This window comes from Xiphophorus couchianus, chromosome 2, assembly GCF_001444195.1.
Source record: "Xiphophorus couchianus chromosome 2, X_couchianus-1.0, whole genome shotgun sequence".
In the NCBI taxonomy this organism is placed as follows: Eukaryota; Metazoa; Chordata; class Actinopteri; order Cyprinodontiformes; family Poeciliidae; genus Xiphophorus; species Xiphophorus couchianus.
In genome coordinates this window covers 26149465-26167545 of record NC_040229.1, presented here as the reverse complement: position 1 = coordinate 26167545, position 18081 = coordinate 26149465, and the positions used below count along the sequence as shown (strand labels likewise).

Here is an 18081-nt window from a genome sequence, read left to right as displayed (position 1 = left end):
CCATATACAACATAAACAACAATTTGTACACTCTAGATTGTTAAATCTAAGATTAAATATAACAAACCTCTGTGATTTCAAATTTAAATGATTTAGTATGACAAGTTTCTCTTCATAGAAGTAGTTGAAAACGGCACTAATATCCAGGCTGTGCAGCAGGTCCGGAACGGAGCATGAAGCATTCATACTCCCAGAATTTGTCAGGAGTGCCATACAGCAGAATGACTTTTGGTGAGGTTTTAAAACAATATCCCAGGCTTTGCAGATCTCACAGAACACTGTTCAATCCATCATCTGAAAATTGTAGTCATAAGATAGCGCTGCAAACTTGCAAGACCAGCCCATCCATCTTAACTGACGAGCAAGGAGAGCGTTAAAGCAGCCAAAAAGGTGCGTGATAACGCTGAAGCCTCAGGAGCTGCAGAAACCACAGCTCAGGTAGGCGAGTCTGACAGGACAGGTGGGTTTTAGTTGTGCTCACAACAAACCTGGCCTTTGTGGAAGAGTGGTAAAATGAAAAAAAGACATAAGTCAGATTTTTTTGTTTCCCAAACAAGTGATAGAAAGTTGGGCGGAAACGATTAATTGTGATTAATTGATTATTGAAATAATCGTCAACTAATTTAGTATCTTAACAGGAGTGTACAGACTCTTAAAAAAAAGGACATTTGCTGAAAGAACTACAGAGCAGTAATTAGCCCAAAACTGTACTGTACGGTTAGTATAAACGGCAGATGGCACTGAGGATAAAATCTGCCTGCATTCGAGGGAAACGTTTGTCACTTTAAGAGTCTATCAAACATTTTACAATTCCTATTTCAACTCTTTTTTTTTTTTATTAGTGTGCACACACACGCACGCATCCCTACATATGCGTGTGTGTGTGTTTTCATTTGAAGAGCGCTGTTCTCACCTTTTTTGCCTTTCCAACTAAAGAAACATGACCAAAGGTATGTTTTCTAAGTATAATTATGGCTTTGGGGAGATTGATGTTTTAGCAGTAGCATAGGTGGGGAAAGTTCCACTCCAAACCTCTTTGAAAAATTAAGTCTTAAAAAAAAAATAAAGTCTTAAAGCAATCTAAAGTAATTTATGGCATTTGCATTCTGAATTTGAGCATTTTGTCAGGCTGGACATAGTATCATCCATCACCACATAAACAGCTTTGTCAGAAATTCCTTCATCATCAATCACCCATGTTGGAGTCGACTGTTTTCCAGACGGGGCTGAGACGCCTTTGGATTTTTCTCTCTGCAGAGGAGCAGTTAGTCTGTCGGTGCAACAGTGCCACACATTGGGGATAAAAGCACTAGATAGAAGCACACCTAAGCCAAAATGCTCATGTTAAATGTTTAAGCATACGTTTATGGCTTTCCATGTAGAAAGAAGACATTTGCATGAAAGTGCTCCGTCTTGATAAAAGGAGCACTGGGACAAGTCAAAGAAACTTGAATTTTTTCAGATTATCTGTCTTCTACTGTGATGACATAATGATAATTTTAGCAAACATTTAAAAAAAAATTTTAATACAAGTTACATACTTCAGCTTTAAGAGTTGGGAATCTTTTCCTTTATTCTCTTAGAAAACATCCACTCAATTGCCCTTCGTAGTCTAAATATTAGCTGAAGTTAAAATAGCAAATCTCACAATATATCTGTATGTTTATTCATTTATTTTTAATTAGTTTGCACTTCACGTTATTAGCCTAAATCATCTACTTAAATTCAAATGTTGGGGGTGGTAGTGCCAGCAGCATTATTGCAAACAATATAACAAATTTTAATAACAATAACATGGGTGATTTATGAATTATTTGAACCCTGATGGAAGAAATGTCCTGATTTTTAAATATTAAACTGTTTTGTAAGCTTTTTACATAAGCATTTTTTCAAACATTCCCTTAGTTTTTTCACGTATTATTATTTTTGTATCATAATTGATACATTAGGCTCTTGTGAATATGAATATACACTTGTGAATATACATTTTGTGTCTTTTATAAAACACAGCGCACACTTAAACAGCAATTTACACCAAATTTTTCCATGCATTCATAATATTTTATGATAAAATACAGATAGTTTTTGAGGAAAGTACTAACATTGTAAAAGAGGTGGAGGACTCACCAATACCTGTATACTACAGTTAACATTAGTCCCTAATAATATGGTATAGTAGAAAACTATATCATGTTATTTACAATGTGACGATTTAATAAAACATTTAATTTACAACTTATCCATCCATTCAAGACATTGAGGGACATATTATCTACATGTAACTGGCTTAAAAAAAGAATTAGAAGAATGTTTCTGGAATGGATTTTCACAATTTTATGTAATTATATATGTAGCTCATTTGACCTCTAGATGCATTTTCAGTGTTAGCCTGTACAACTTTGTGTGTACCGTCAGTATTCAAGTCCTTGTAGAGAATGTTGCAGACATGAGAAAGTCACTTTCTCAGTATCAGCTCATTCATGCATCTCTGGTGCTCTTCTGTGGCGCTGAGCTGTCTGTGTTCATGTCAGCGTGGTTGTGGGACGTTTGCACTTCGTCTTGAGGACGACTTCTGGCCAATAGCTCATCCATCGGTGAGCGAATGCTATGAACCTCTTTCTCCTTGTGGTTTCTCCATTTCATACGACGGTTCTGGAACCAGATTTTCACCTACGGGAGTGAGAAAGCGGAAAACGTTTCAGTTTGCCTTACGATGAGGTTATTAATTAAGTAACCCCAAGCTACAAGAAGATAAGGTTCCATGTCATATTCTCCTTTAACTCCTGCCTTTTTTGGTATTATAGAATAAAAAACCCAGATTACCTCAACTCTATTACCTGTGATTCCTTCAGGCTAAGATCAGCTGCCAGTTTGTTCCTGTCCATTTTGCTGATGTACTTTTGCCTCCGAAAGGTTTTCTCCAGTTCCTTTCTTTGTTCTTCGGAGAAAACTGCCCTCCTGAGGATCCCTCTGCGGGATTTAGGGTTTGAATTCGACGGCCACATTTGAACATTTCCTCCTTCTGAAAATTAATAGATGTACAGTATGTTGTTTGAAACTTGCAATAGCATTTCTGCCTTTTGAACTTTTCCATCCTGTCTCACCACACACTTCAATTTGTTTCAATGGAAAGTTTAGTGACTGAGCAAGACGAACTGAAGCATTATATTGTAATTCCTGGCTACGTAATAGCACGAACTATTTGTTCGTGCTATTACATTTTCAACTATTTGTGAAAATTTAAAAAATGTTCACATTTTACCTCAGATTCTTAACTGGATTCCGGTCTGGTCTTTGACTAGGCCTTTCTCACACATGAATATGCTTTGACCATTCCAGGTTAGCTCATGCCTTATGTTGTGGGTGAATGGGTGAAACTCTAAAAGGTTTTATGATAAGATTTCTTTCTGTACGTATCTCCAACAGTCATCTTATTAACTCTAGCATGTACCCTATTAAGACAAGCAATCCCACAGTATGATTTTGCCACCACCATGTTTCATCGTGAAGAGGGGGTTTATGGTCAGGTTTTCCACGCAAAGAATTTTTAATTTTGGTCTTTAAAAAGTTACATTTTGCCCTCATCAGAGCACCTTCTTTTTCATATTTTCTGGCCCCCAACATGGCTTATGGCAAATTGGAAACAGGACTTCCCGTCCTGCTCTTTAAAAATGTAACAATCTTACCAGCAATCTGTAAGGGCCATATTTATAGTGGACAACTAATATTTGTACTATCAACAGATTCTCTAACTAAATTGTGGATCTGATTAACATTAATATTCTCCTTGCCAGACCAGTATGTTTTGGTGAATACTCCACATTGGTCTATCCACCAGTATGTGGATAGACCACATACTATCCACCAAAACATACTGGTGGATGGACCGGTATGTGGATACTGGTCTTGGTTAGGTTTACAGTTTACTCATAGTCTTTCACTGGATAATTAACTGGACTGGACTTCATGAGATATTTAAAGCTCATTATATTGTTTAATAACCCTTTATCAACAACTTTATCCCTCACCAGTTTGCAGCCTTGGTTTTTAACTATTGTTTTGTATGAAAGACAGGCTGCATATTGATACCAAATTGAAATTACATACTGCTATTTATCGTTGATTGATAAGTGAATACTACTTATCAATTAGATTACTTCTAAAGGATTTTGGTTGTTCTGGTTTTTATTTTTAGTTATGAGAACAAAGGGGGCTCAATACAAATTCATGCCAGCCTTGTTGTCCCTTTTGTCTTTAAACCAAGTTAAAAACGGTTTTTGCCATCACTCATTTTGACTCCCCTCTTTCTGACTGTCTGCTTTAACAAACTTGGGTTGAGTAAACTGAGTAGAGCATTGCGTCTACAAAGAAAAAAAGAGATTTGTTGACCTGTAAGAACCAGTCCCACAGTGCCTCACTCACAGGTTCACTCACAACAAAAGTCAAGTGATACAATTTATCTGATACATTCAGCATTGCCTTTTTAATCTGTACGACAAATCTGCACATAGACCACCTCCAGGGAGCACAAAACGCATTTGGATATGCTTCTCACTTCTCAATTGGACCTCAATAGCTTTTACCTAAATGGCTGATTACAGGGTCATTCCTGGGTAATGTGTGTCTTTTCTAGTGGGCTAACCATTGAGCCCTGTGGGACACCAACAATGCATCCGTACAATGGAAATGCCATTACTCGATGGCTCAGTGGCCCAACACTAAATCTTTTCTCTCGTAGGTTCGAAGCCAGTTTGTATGTGAAGATGAGCTCGAATAAGTCTATAAAAGTCACTTTCATTGAGTGCTTTATGGCCCAGTCAAGTGGTCTCCAATGGGCCGGAATGAGCATTGAAGGACAGGAGAAAACAGGGGGGGTCTGCGAGTCAAGCTCTTTAGCCATACAATGGGCGGGGGATGTTCCTCGTCCGGCCCTCTCCTGCAGAGGAATGGCCGAGTTTTTTCTTCACGCTCAGCGGAGTTCATTGCGGCAGTGAAAAATTGCAGCGAGGTCGCGTGTGGATGGTGGAGTGAAAGTGCCGATTGGTCACGGCCGCCATTGGCATTGTTTTGTTGCCAGGCACTGTGGGAAAGTGTCACCCTACTAAGAAGACTCCAGCGACTTGTGGGATGAAGGCTCTCTGATTTGTGCTTTTCTCCACAACACCTGACAGCCATCATGAATCGCTGCAACTAATAACTTCCAATTGCCGAGGAACAATGCCTAAAGAGGACGAGCGTTTGACTTAATCAGATCTGTGTCAATTTATGGGAGGCACGGGATAGTAGCAGTTGAAGCACAAAATTGCATTTCCTACCTAGATGAAATGGCAACATTTGATTTGTACTTGTACCTATCAAATTTAATTGATCCTAAAGGTGAAGTCTCATTAGAAGTAAAAAAAAAAAGACATTGTATGTCTTATCTAGCAGAAAGAATTCCTGTCACATTATTGTCTAAATATACAGAGACAATATGTTCACTATTTCTGTATGTATGCAGTGGTAAACAAGTGTATTTGTATCTACAAAACACTGACCCTTTGGGACTCTTAAACCCCACCCTCTCAAATCCGTTCCAAACAGCCGTGAATGCTTATGAATAGAGCGGTGCAGAGATGAACAGAGAATTAGCTCTCTGGCATTGCATCAGTAATTAGCTGTGGAAAGTATGGAAGACCTCACTGCTTAATGTTTAGAGAGCAGCCGAGGCATAGAAAACTCACTGGAGAAGACGGGAGCGGGACTGGACCCACCGCAGCATGCCAGCAGATACGGCGGGCTCTGCAGGAAAACGCTGCTCAGTACATCTGCGAAGAGAGATGCAATCATGAGCCATATGCGATGTGTGATCTATTTAAGTTTTTAAAAGTTTTGTTGTGTTAAATGTCAGTAGATACACATTTCTTGTGTTTGAATTATTTCAATCTTACAAATCTAAAATAGTTGTACTTAAAAAGAAACTGAGAATTGAGAAAGACCAACTGCTTTAGCTCTTAATCAGGGGTTAATGTGGATGTTGGACATTAATTAATTATCACATTAATGTGATGCTGCTACATCATAGACAATGGCATAAACATTTATCTTTTCTGAATATTTTACAAATTATATAAAATATTGTGTTAAAAAAAAAATAAAATAAATCCCTCATCCCTCCAAAAGTGAAAAAGAAAACCCACCAAAAAAAAATCAAGATTATGTCTTATTTTTATATCTTAAGACATAAAGGCCATCCTAGGCATGTTTGCTTTTGGTATGAACATAATGTGACAAAGTAACCATTTTTCCTCACTCCACTCAGCTGTTCATTAGCATTCAACTAGCTAAGGTAGATGTCTGTTGATCTTCTTAAGCTGCAAGAAAAGCTTAAGAGCTTAGTCTAAACTATCCCTCATTCAGTCTTAGCAGGATTTTAAAAGTTTTAAAAGGAGTTTATCTGGATGCTACACACAATGACGAAGATGCGGTAAAGAAAATTTAAACTGATCCTCAGTTTGCACACAAAACAGCAACATCATTTCAAGGAGTCCAATAGTTATATTTATTGAAGGTATCTGTACTCCTCTTTATTTATAAAAATGAATTTAGTTTTATTTCAATGCGGCCCATATATATACTGATTATAGGGTTGCACAAATTCTTGCTGATCATCTTTGAAAAACCTGACCTGCCAATTCCGATTTTAGCGGATAAATTTAGTTTTAAATAACTGAAATTGTTATAAGGTCATAACCCACCTTCGATGTTCTAATCTTATTTAATTGAAAAGCACTGAACAATATCACTGACATAAAGCAAGTTTGTTTTAATTACCCCAAAGGAAGTGCTCTAAAATTTTACAAAAAGTTTAGGGCATTGCTGTCCAGACAACTAAATGACCAAAAGTAAGCTAAAAAAAAAGAAAAAATCAGTCCCTTTAATCTTTCATTTTTTCACATTTGAAAAACAACCAAAATGTGTACAACAGCGGTATTTTGCCTTAACAAAATCACAAGGTTTGAGATCAGTTAAGGACAAACTATGAAAATGAAAGAAATTTGTGGAGACAGGAGTATTGCCTGCAGAGAACAGTGATGCCCTGATTGTCATGCTACTGCAGCCAAAATGAAGCTTTGAATTGTTAAATTGTGACAATGAAAGCATAATAATGGTACATAACATTTGAACATTATATAAACCTAAACACTAGCAAAACTTAATCTATAGGTTGAGTTTTACAATTTTTAATAATATATTATTTCTGGACTGCGATGGACTGGCGACCTGTCCGGGGTGTAACCCGCCTCTCACCCGTTTACCGCTGGAGATACGCACCAGCACCCCTCGCTACCCCACTGGGGATAAGCGTGTAGGATAAAGGATGGATGGATTATTTCTGGATGGAAAAACACAGGAAAGGACGTTTACGGTCTCGTTTTGTGGCACCAAATATCAAATTAGTTTCATTTTAGAAAGTCTTCAGCAAAGTTGTGGCAAAGAGTGGCTTCCTGAAAGTCATTTGTCAAACTAAAGCATTATTATTGGTTCCTTATGTTCTCCTTTTTGTAAAGTGTTCCTCCAAAGGATTGCAAGAATGTAAAAGGCCAGTTTTGTTTTGTTTTTTTGCATAAAGAAAACATTGGTTCTTTATGTCATTCCAATCAGCTAATAGTAAAAGTTTGTAAAAAAAAAAAAAAAACCCAAAAAACCTGCAATGTTGGCAACAACAATTATTTTTAAGATGGGATTATTTTTACCCCCACAAACAAATGTGCTCAAATAATTTTCTTTTTTCAGTAAAACATTCACTGTCAAGTTATTCCACTGCAATAGAAGAATTTTTAAGGATTTTCACACATCTTTACCAGAACTAGCAATAACCGTAAGAGTTCTGTGTTGCAGGTGCCATCACATACATGAAAACTAACCATGCCCTGACATCTCCATGCTATTGTTTTGAACAGCAAACTAATATGAAACTAGGCAAAGGCGCACATTTATGTGAAGGATTTGTTGCCTGAAATTAATCTGTGGTTTTAAATTATGAAAAATTAAACCACAGATTAGTTTTTCTTTGCCATTCAGTCTGTCGTGAATTAACGTCTCACCCAACATGGATCAGAACGTGCTTTTTTTTGTTGTTGTCCTTTTTTTAAGTAGAATATTAATTATATTTGTGAGTACATCAATATGCTGCCATTCTTATTAGCAGTTCAGAAAAACTCTTGAGCCAATGTGGCTGTTCAGGTCCAACTCAGAGTCATGGCTGTTTCTAATGCACCACTATTCATCCGTCTCTTTTGGAAATTAGTTTAAATGCAAATATTTGAGTTGTCCAACATTCCCTATTTCTAAAAGTAATATTTAGAATAGATAATGATTGCACACCTTTCGCCAACAATGATTTTTCAAAAAAAATAAATCTTTATGTAAAAAGACTTGAACCAAACATATGTTGCTTAAATCAGTCAGAAATAATAATACCTGAGCAAGATAGAAGTGGACAGCTATTGATTTTTCCCTGTGGAGGACTCAGGCTATGATGGGCTCCACGCTCCTGGCCCCAGGGTCTCCTGGGGCGTTCACATGCAACTTGTCTGAGGTGTCCACATGCTGTTCCCTCCGGATGGACAGGAGGACTTTGTGATTTCAAAAGATTGTCGATCAGAAAGCTCTTTCCGGAGCTTCCAAACCCTGGTAAATTTGCAGCCATATTCCTTCTGCTGCAGCTCTGAACCAAGACCATCCTTCACTCCGGTTCCCTCTTCAGCAGTCACAGTTCGGTGACTCTAGATTCCGTTTTAATCCTTTCCTGGGTGACCCGGGCCAACTTCATTAAACTCTGAGGAAGACAAAAGTTCTCTGGTCTTCTTCTTTCGGGCCTGTACTTTGCTCCAGGGCTGTGATGTGATTGGCTGAGAGGCTCTAATGTGTTTCTCAATTCAGATAAGGCTGGGGCCTTTCTGGAGTGGCAGAAGGTGGGTCTGCCTCATTCATTATGTCAAATAGCCTATTAAATGATAGACACCGGAGACAATGAGGTGCTGGCCGAAGTTTAACATGAACCAAACAGTCCTCTGCAGTAGTAAATAGTTTTCTCTATTCTCCAGCCTCCCTCAGAGCTCCATTGTGCCTGAAGCTTCTCAGCAGTTCATTGGAAATGCACTTTGTGTCCTTTTTCAACGTAATTCCAGACACTTTGCTTTGTGGGGCTTTTCTTGGTTGAGAAATGTATCTGAAATGGATGAAATGTTTGTGATTATATAAAGCCTGACAAATTCTGTGATTGTTAGTTTTTTCTCAGTCACAGCATTTGGTTTAGAAATTTAATTTTTTCAATGTGTATTGAGTTGCTATTTAAGATATACGCATATCTGTGAAATGTTATTTTATTTTCTGATTATAGATTTTTGTTTTCAGTTTAGGCTTTTGTTTTGTTTTCCCCTTTCACAGGAAAATAACCAGCAGTTTATTTCTTTCAATAACAAATGCCTACTGACAATAAAAACATACCTGCTTATTAATGTATCACATAGAGTCAGTCTGACATCTGAAGTCAGACATTGACATTCTTCTCATTAAGCCACTCAGACGCTGAAAAATTCCTCCCTGTCTTTAGCTTTTTAGCCAAAATTAAAATGTTTCTTCAAAATTGTCTGGTATTTTGAACTGGTCATGCGTTCATGTTTTCTTTGGATGAATCAAGTCTTATGAATATTCTAGACATATAGACAACACAGGAGAATATTGTCACATGTAGGACACAACCAGTGCATGGTAGAAATTCCCACAGCTTCATTAGTGATCCTGTCAGCCTCGCTTCCTAGTTTCAAATCTTAAATAAATTTTGGCGAAACGTTTGTTTTTTTTCGAATGTCCCTGTTGTCCCATGTTTTCTCAAGTTATCAATGATTGCCTTCTCTGCAGTATGATTTATATAGAATGCATTGGGTTGTTTTGTACCCTTCTCCTGATTTTTACCTTTATGTTTCAGTCCAATTTTGACTTTTTATCTTTCTTTAAACTGTGGTCTTCTGTGAAGGATGCAAATGAGCAAAAGTTAGAAAAAAATCCACGGTGATAGCTGAACCTTATTTGTATTCAATCAGTGACTTGTCCATGGTGTAGACCACATGTGTCAAACTCAAGGCCCGCGGGCCACATGTGGCCCGCTACGTCATTTTACGTGCGACCCCCCTCCCCCACACACACACCGTTTCACAGCCCCATTGATTGACTTAAAATAGGTTCTGAGCACGAATTAACTACAAACTACATCTCCTATAATGCCTTCCGATTCTTACCAGCCAACATTATGGCTTCTCGCCACTAGAGTGCAGCAGAGTCACCTCAAGCTGATTATTAATTTTCCCAGCGACTAAAACTGAAACATCGACAAGCTAACAAGCTAAAGAGCTAAGTTCAGGAATGTTTCAATCAAGGACTTTTACCGTCTCCTGCCCCCTGAGTTGATGCCACAGCTTCGACTCCATGCAGCTCCTGTGTTTTTTGTCCATGTTTGGAAGCACCTATCTGTGCGAACGGATGTTTTCAATAATTAATTTAAACAAGACCAAGACCAGATCGCGCATTACTGACGAAAACCTACACGCCGTTTTGCGGATTTCCTCAGAATAGAACTAAAACCAGACATGGACGAACTGACCAGGGGAAACATTGGTAAGCACGAACAAACTAAATTTAAATAGAATGAATGTAAAACCAAAACTCAGTATACTGGAATATGCATATAGTTTATTGATTTTGCTTGTGTTTTGTTCATTTACAGAACACAACACAATGAGGATGTGTGTGAGTTGGTGACAGGGTGAAGAGGATCAGCTTTGTGTTCAAGGACAGGCAGCATCACCTCATTGTTTTGTTCTTATGTGAAATACATGTTCGTTGTGTAATAAATAACGAAAAAGGTTTGTGAATGAAGTTGAGAGTTAATATCAAAACTTGTTTTTATTCTTTGTCTGCTTATCTTTAAAGCAGACAAAGATTAATTTCCCCAGCGAATAAAACTGAAACATCTACAAGCTAACGAGCTAAAGAGCGAAGTTGAGCAGTTCAGTTTAAAAATATTGTAATTTTTAAACTGAGCAGTAATTTTACATCCATGCAAACTCAAATGTAATATTTAAAACTTGAATACATAAAATCACTTATTTAACAATATAAGGTGTTGTTTAATTTATTTTTAACATTGTATTTTCATACATTTATGCAAGGGTTGCCCAAGTCTAGTTTTCCAGACCTATCACTCTGCAACTTTAGATGCGTTCTTTCTCTAACACACCTGGATCATTGACTCGTTCACAGAACTGAGTTGCTGCTAATGAGGGAAGTCAACCTTTTGTCTGGGGTATGTTTTAGCAGGGACGCATCTAAAAGTTGTAGTCTGGAGGACTGCACTTGGGCATTCCTGATTTATACCGCCAATGTGGCTTATTGAGGGTGGCCAATATGCTGAAGTGGCCCTTGGTGAAATTGAGTTTGACACCCCTGGTGTAGACAATGGATGAAAAGGTGGCTAGATGGATACTTATTTCTCTAAATAGATGATATAGATCCCACATGTTGATTTGGTGTGCTCTCATTATTGCGCTTGCCAAACACAAGACAAATCAACAGGGGTTTGAGGTGTGGAAACTTTTTGGACTCACTGTTAATTTCCAGTGCAGGGTTCCTCAAAATTCAAAAGATATTTTTGTGAGTATTTTTGTTGATGACTTCCCAGGAAACACTAACGCTGTATACCTATTAGTAACGATTATGGTGAACTTTTGATACATTTAGATTGTTGTACTTGTGAATGCTGTCATAGATGGAGAAGCAGAAGATGATGAATGTAATCCTCTACAGAACTTGAACTTGTGCTTATGTTAATGTTTATTCAATGTTTCCACCTGCTTAGTGTATCACCGCTGTATTCACCACTTGTTAATTGAGTAAATGTTATGCTATCCTTGTACCTTAAATATCATCATGTTATTTGCAAAGCGATTGGATTTTTAAGAAATATTTTCCATTCATTGTTGGAGTATTTCACCAACTCAAATTTAAGACTTTTAAAAACCATTATGAATGTAGTTTAAGGCCTGTATTGCAATAGAAATGTACAAGAAATGAGTTGGCACCAAAAGTGAACCAATGGCTAAGACGGAAAACTTCCATCCAACTGGCAATAAACTTCAGGTACCCATGGAGGACAGAAAAAAAGCTAGCTAGCTTTAATCTTGCTAAGAAGCTAGCTAGTAAGGGTATATTAGCAACTGGTTCCCAGTAGCCACAACCACCTTGAGTCACACAGTGAAAATGTCTGCATGTGACTCAAACTTTTGACTGACAGAAAAAGTCCCATGAGAAAAGATATAATAAATAGTCTTGGCAAAATGTAAGACCTGTGATTAACGTTTTTAAGGCCAGTGTACTTTTTAAGAATGAAATGAAGACAGTTTTAGGCCTTAGTTTTAGATGCATGAATTTGAGGCTCCAGGTGTCAGGATGTGCAGGTTGTGTTGCATGTACTGTAGGTACCATGGTGATAGCTGATAGAACTCGCCTCTTTACAAGTGTGTCTGCCTGGTTGTAACTTTCAGCTGATCTAGCTGGTTGAGGCAGTGTTTCTGCAGAAAGGTTTAAGAACCTGTCTTGAAACTGTTGCTGAGGATTTTCTTTTATTGAAAGTTTGCCCTGATCCTCTTCACAAACCACTTTGTTGTGTTTTACTGTTGCCAAATTTTCCGGGCGTTCCGTGCTTCCGTGGTGTCGTCTCATATACAGGTCTAACATGGTCCTGCAGCAAAATAAATGAATAAGTAAATACATGTCAGGGAGGTACTTTAATTAACGCATGCAAATGAGTAGGAAAGAAATAGAAATGTACCAAAAATTCAGATAATTTGCCTTTTGTGATGGAAGCCTTTTTTCTGTGTTTATACTTTATTTTTTCATTAAATGAGTCACAAAAAAATAGTATAGTTTGGGTAACTATATCCAAAGTGAGTTTGATTTTATGGACATGGCTGGCTAGTAGCTTTAACCTTTAAATGCACTGCAACTTGAAAATAAATTGGTTGTTTCAGAACGCACAGACACACACACACACCCAGGTTTGTCAGGTTTTGCAATAAACACATCCAATGAGAGGCTTGTGCAACCTTTCACACTGCAACTAATGATCCTTGGTGTGTGTGCGTGTGTGTGTGGATGTGTGTCTGGAGGCGGGTGTGTGATAGATCCAGTCCACGTGTGTAGATGCCTCATGCTGAGCATGGAAATTGGCCCAGACAGCTCGGCCTATTGTATAATGGCCGGGGAGCCAAAGGTTGCTTGTAATCAAATTTGAGGTTTTTATTCCTCAGACTGGTGGAGAAACCACGGCGCTCTGTGCCTCCTTACACCGTGAGTGTTAGGAGACTCCATGCTCCATCCACTTTTGTGTGGAGAGTGTGTGTGTGTGTGTGTGTTAACATGTTCCACAAATAGAGCGGCGGCTGTGATGGCCCTCCATAAGCCTTTTGTGTGAGCGATGAGTCATTTGGTCATATGATGAGAAAAGAGGAAGAGAAAACCTGCCAGTGAAGATATTTTTAAGGCTTCGTCCTCGGATTCAACTTAAAATTCTGAATGTTGTACAGATGTCAGTCGTCATAGTATTCATTGTCAATGTTTAACGTGCATGCTTCTCCATCCTACCTAACATTTTAGTTAGATTTCAGCTCATAGAGCTCCTTGCCTTTGCTAAAAGGCAAAGCTGAGAGCGTATCATTATTAACCATCACCACTGTGTAATTAACCAGATTCCAATAAAACTCTCCAGAACAGGGGAGGTATAATTAGGCTATTCCCAAACAGTCGGCTTTAGAAACACCCTGAACCAAGTTCATGTGAATTTATTTGATGCCCACCTCTCGTCCAGAATGGAGGGGAAAAAAAAAAACAGGGGTCCCTGCATTCAAGCAGCTCACAATGGATCTGTTGAAAGCTAGCACTCTGCAGACCGGCTAACGTCCCTTTTCTCTCTCTTTTTCAACCCCAGAAAAGCTCTTAAAAAGATACCGGGCCATTGCACACGCAATTGATATTCCACCACTCGAACTTAATATTGTGAATGGAGGGCCAGGTTCTATGAATCAGGCGGACAATGCTCTTAGCATAGCAGCAAACTGGCACTTTGTGTGTGGTGTCTGTGTCCCACAGGAGGAAGTTTCTAATGTGAGGCTCACAATTGTGCGTCTATAGAGTTCTAATGAGCTTCTGTGCGCTGAGTGAATGGGTGCAGGCTATTCATCGTGAGGGCCCAATGAGCCAGCTCACTGCACACATTCACAATGGCATCCAGGGGGGGAATGGGAGTGACTGTGTGGAGCAACTGCCCTGCCATGCGTAGGCCAGTAGAGCTCACCATACGTTCAGGCATGCTTTGATTAAGAGTACGTTCACACTGGGATGGTTACATTCAATCTGATCTCCACGGAAAGACTCAGTGCCTCCAAATCAGTTGCACTAAAACTAATGTGGACGAGTTGTAGCAAAAATTACAATTTGACGCAACTAGTTGGCATTCATTCATCCGTCCGTCCATCTTTTTCCCTCCAATTTCCTAGCTTTCTGTCCTTTTACTAGTAAAGTTTTGGTCAAAAACTGCCAAGCTTTGATTATTTACAACTATTGTTTCTGTGTGACTGTCAGAATTTATATTTGTCAAAGATTACTCAGATTTTCTTCCCTTGTCTGGGAAAAAAAACAACAACCCAAAAACAAACAAGAACACATATAAATACATTAAAAAGGTTTTGAAACATAAGAATTAGTCATTTTAGCTTCCATATTTGTTTGAAAAGGAGTGGGGAAAAAAAGTTTACACTTTTTAAAATTTCCATCCTTTTATACTATTCTTCAAAATACCCTTATGTCAAAATACATGTGACAGTATATTTTATACCAAAATCTTACATCTTTTTTACATGTCTGATTTGCGGCGACATAGCGGCAAGACTCCGCCTCCCCCAGTCTCACGGTCTCACTTGTGCTTAAAGGGCACATTTTAAATTACACACCAGTTTTTAAATTGTGTTAATAGGCCAAGTAAAACCGGAGTTATGCTAAAATAAGTAAACCATATTTTTCCGAATGTCAGAGAAATGTTAAAAACGGGCTTTTCTGGGAATGTGACAGGAAATGAGCTTTAAACGCAAAAACCGAAACGCAACATTAGATCCCTTTGCTATTGGAAATCTCACATCTTCAACAGATAATTATGGGCTGTATTTTGTTGCTAAGAAACGAAGTAAAGTTGCTCAGGTTAAGGTGAAGGAGAAGCGGAAACGGAGCAGCGGCAAAGGCAGTGAGTTTGCGAAATTGATGCGAAGTTTGGATATTGGAGCGATCGGTGGCATCCACTTCGTAATTTGTTTTTAGCTTAGTGGTTTCTGTTCTGCATATAAAGGATTGTGTGAGGAATGAACGCGCAGCAGGTCTCTGTTTTGAGCCGGAAGACGAAGGGGGGAAACCCGCAGCCGCAGTCTGGGCGCAGTGAGGATTGTCGTGATGACGATGGCGGATCGATCATTCTTATTAGCAATTGACAAAGAGTATCAGAGACTGAGAGCACGATGAGATCCTGGCAGTCTGAGAGGCAGCTACTCAGAGACCCCAGCAGGGGAATGGCGGCTCTGCACAGCTGCAAGGAGTCGATCACTACGGGGTGAGGCAGAGCCACTCCTCCAGCAGCTAGTAGTAAACAGCTTACAGCCACGGCTAACTCCGGGAGCCAAGGTTTTTCCTATAGTCTAATACCTTTTTTACCTTGTTCCTACAAACAATTGCAAATTTTTTTGTCATCTTGTTTGGACCTATGATTTGTGTTTTTTTCAAAAATTGCATACAAACGAATGAGGAATTGCCTTCATTTTCATGCTAATAATGTTGTAAAACTGTGTTGTTTGCAATATTTTTTTTACATCGGTTTAAGAAATTTACAGTACATATTGTAACTCTAAACTATAAAAACCATTTTTTTGTGTGAATATTTGGCATTTTCACAGTGAGAAAATTAACATTTTTCCTAATCGGATTTAGTGTTTCTGTGACTCAAGGGCCAAAATGCAGCCACAGTTTGTCCAAAAGGAAAAACTAAGAGTAAATTCATAAAGTTCTGATTGTGATGAAAAACATTATACCACTTAAAGCAATATTATGTATAATATAATGGTTTCTATTAAGGTAAAATCAAAATTGGTCAAAAACGACCATATGTACCTGGACCCCGGAGGGTTAATACTATTTTTATTTGAAACATCTAAGAATATCCCATATTAGTTTACTGTTTATGTATGACTTCTGTATAACTACTTAGAAATATTTTTTGTACCTTCTTTTACAATCTAAAAGCATAAATACATTTTATGCTTTTATATTGATTCATTAATTAAAATCAAAGGAGTGTACTTTCAAATGAATAAAAGCAAGTAACTATAACGTGAGAAGGTTTTTAGTGCCAAATCAAAACCAGAAATATCTGTAACTTACTAACAATGAATTTGTTAAATCTCTCTGCAGGCTCAGTCCATCTCTTGATGTTCTCCAGAAACAAACTTTTTTCCCCCGCTCGTCGCTTTTATAGAGCCTGCGGTAGTTTCTTATTCTGAAGGAGCTTGCTCTGACTCCTGTTCCAAGATTCCCATCAGATCATGTTCAGCCTCAACGTGGCCTGAGGGTGACACTGTGTGTTTGACCTGGGTACTGCAAGTTGTAGCCTTTTTCCACCAGAGGGCGCTGATGGAATAAGAAGCCCAGTTATTACTAAGTTTAGAACAAAACATGGACTTAATAATGAGCGCACACATTAGGCCGACTAATGAATCCATCTGTACTTTTGCTACTAAGTTAAATGTTCTGCCTTGTCAGCTTTACTTCAGTCAAATCTTTCCTCTTGATGTGAATTCATTTCGAACACATTGGAGCGAGGCAGTGAAACACATCAGAGAGCACGCTAATACGATGAGTTGTAACAATTTTCAAATGATTTATGGTTCAGAAAGGCAAAGTCAATGTCACAGAATTCTGCAGTAAAAGGATCTCAGAAGGGATGTGTTTTTGTTTTTCGGTTCATATGTGAAACCTCTTAGATATCCAGGAAGTTGTTTCATTTCATCAATTCCATTAACATGTCTTCATAGCTGACTTATAGCCACAGTGAATAAGCCCCTCAGAGCTGTGTAATGCATCATCTATTTGACTCTTGTAAAGATGAAGTGAAGGACCTCCACTGTTGCTCTGTCCTTGCCCAAAGAGATTTGCAGTGTGTGTGTGTGTTGCACCTTTATTACTTTTTTTCCCCCCTTCCTGAGTGCACGTTTTAATGAGTCTTGTTTTCCTGATGGCACTGTAGGAAATGACAACTTGTGGGCAATAGAAAGTAATTACATTCCCTGTGTCTGCACCCAGAAGAAATCTACTTTTATTAATTATGAATAGAGGGGTTGGCGGCCCTTTCTCTCAGCAGATGTGACACCGTATGAAGAGCCCCTGCTCGCCTTTGTTTTACTGACAATAGCTGTCCATTAGCCCCTCACTGTGTGTGCATACTGCAAGCGCTACAAGAGCTACATTGAAAGATAACGTATTTGCCAAAGTACATCTGTTTTGGATGAATCCTAATAAAACACATTAATTAGCTTTGGGCAATTATGTTTTAAAGGAAAGAGTTTGGTGGGAGAATACTACACACGACCTGGAAATGAATGAATCACTGCTGCCAGAGCACACAAGTCCACACTATAGTGTAGTGGGATTGCGCTATTGTCGTTCAGAATCCCACTATTCTGCAATAGTGGGACTGCTGTGCAGAAATACCAATACCGCTTTTCACATTTTGACACGTTTCAATCACTAATTTCAATGTAATTTTTGGAAATCATGCGTGATAAACCAACACAAAATGGTGGACAAGAGAAGTGATGGGGATATTGAATAAAACCTGCTTTTGAAAATGTTTCCCAAAAACATTTTTTAAAAAGTGCAATGCACCTTTGTATTCAGCCACTTTGAAGTGCGAAGACATATCAGGTCTGATTTGGTTTCCAAACATTT

General features: G+C 38.4%; 1 protein-coding gene across 1 annotated transcript; it reads right to left on the bottom strand.

Annotated features, from left to right (window-relative positions):
* Positions 1-1982: 1982 nt before the first annotated feature.
* On the bottom strand, positions 1983-8814 carry dbx2 (developing brain homeobox 2). Its single transcript, XM_028044516.1, has 4 exons — positions 8464-8814; positions 5724-5807; positions 2838-3022; positions 1983-2670 (listed from the first exon to the last, which is right to left on the bottom strand). Exons 1-4 carry the CDS (start codon positions 8723-8725, stop codon positions 2479-2481), a joined length of 723 nt encoding a protein of 240 aa, XP_027900317.1. The 5' UTR covers positions 8726-8814; the 3' UTR covers positions 1983-2478.
* Positions 8815-18081: the final 9267 nt, after the last annotated feature.

What these genes read in the sequence shown, in the direction of transcription:
- dbx2 (XM_028044516.1), bottom strand. Translation starts at nt 8,725, where the DNA reads ATGGTCTTGGTTCAGAGCTGCAGCAGAAGGAATATGGCTGCAAATTTA. An exon ending in TCCCGCTCCCGTCTTCTCCA is followed by an intron (nt 3,023 to 5,723) that starts GTGAGTTTTCTA and finishes ATTAATTTTCAG; the next exon opens with AAGGAGGAAATGTTCAAATG. An exon ending in TTAGCCTGAAGGAATCACAG is followed by an intron (nt 2,671 to 2,837) that starts GTAATAGAGTTG and finishes TCACTCCCGTAG; the next exon opens with GTGAAAATCTGGTTCCAGAA.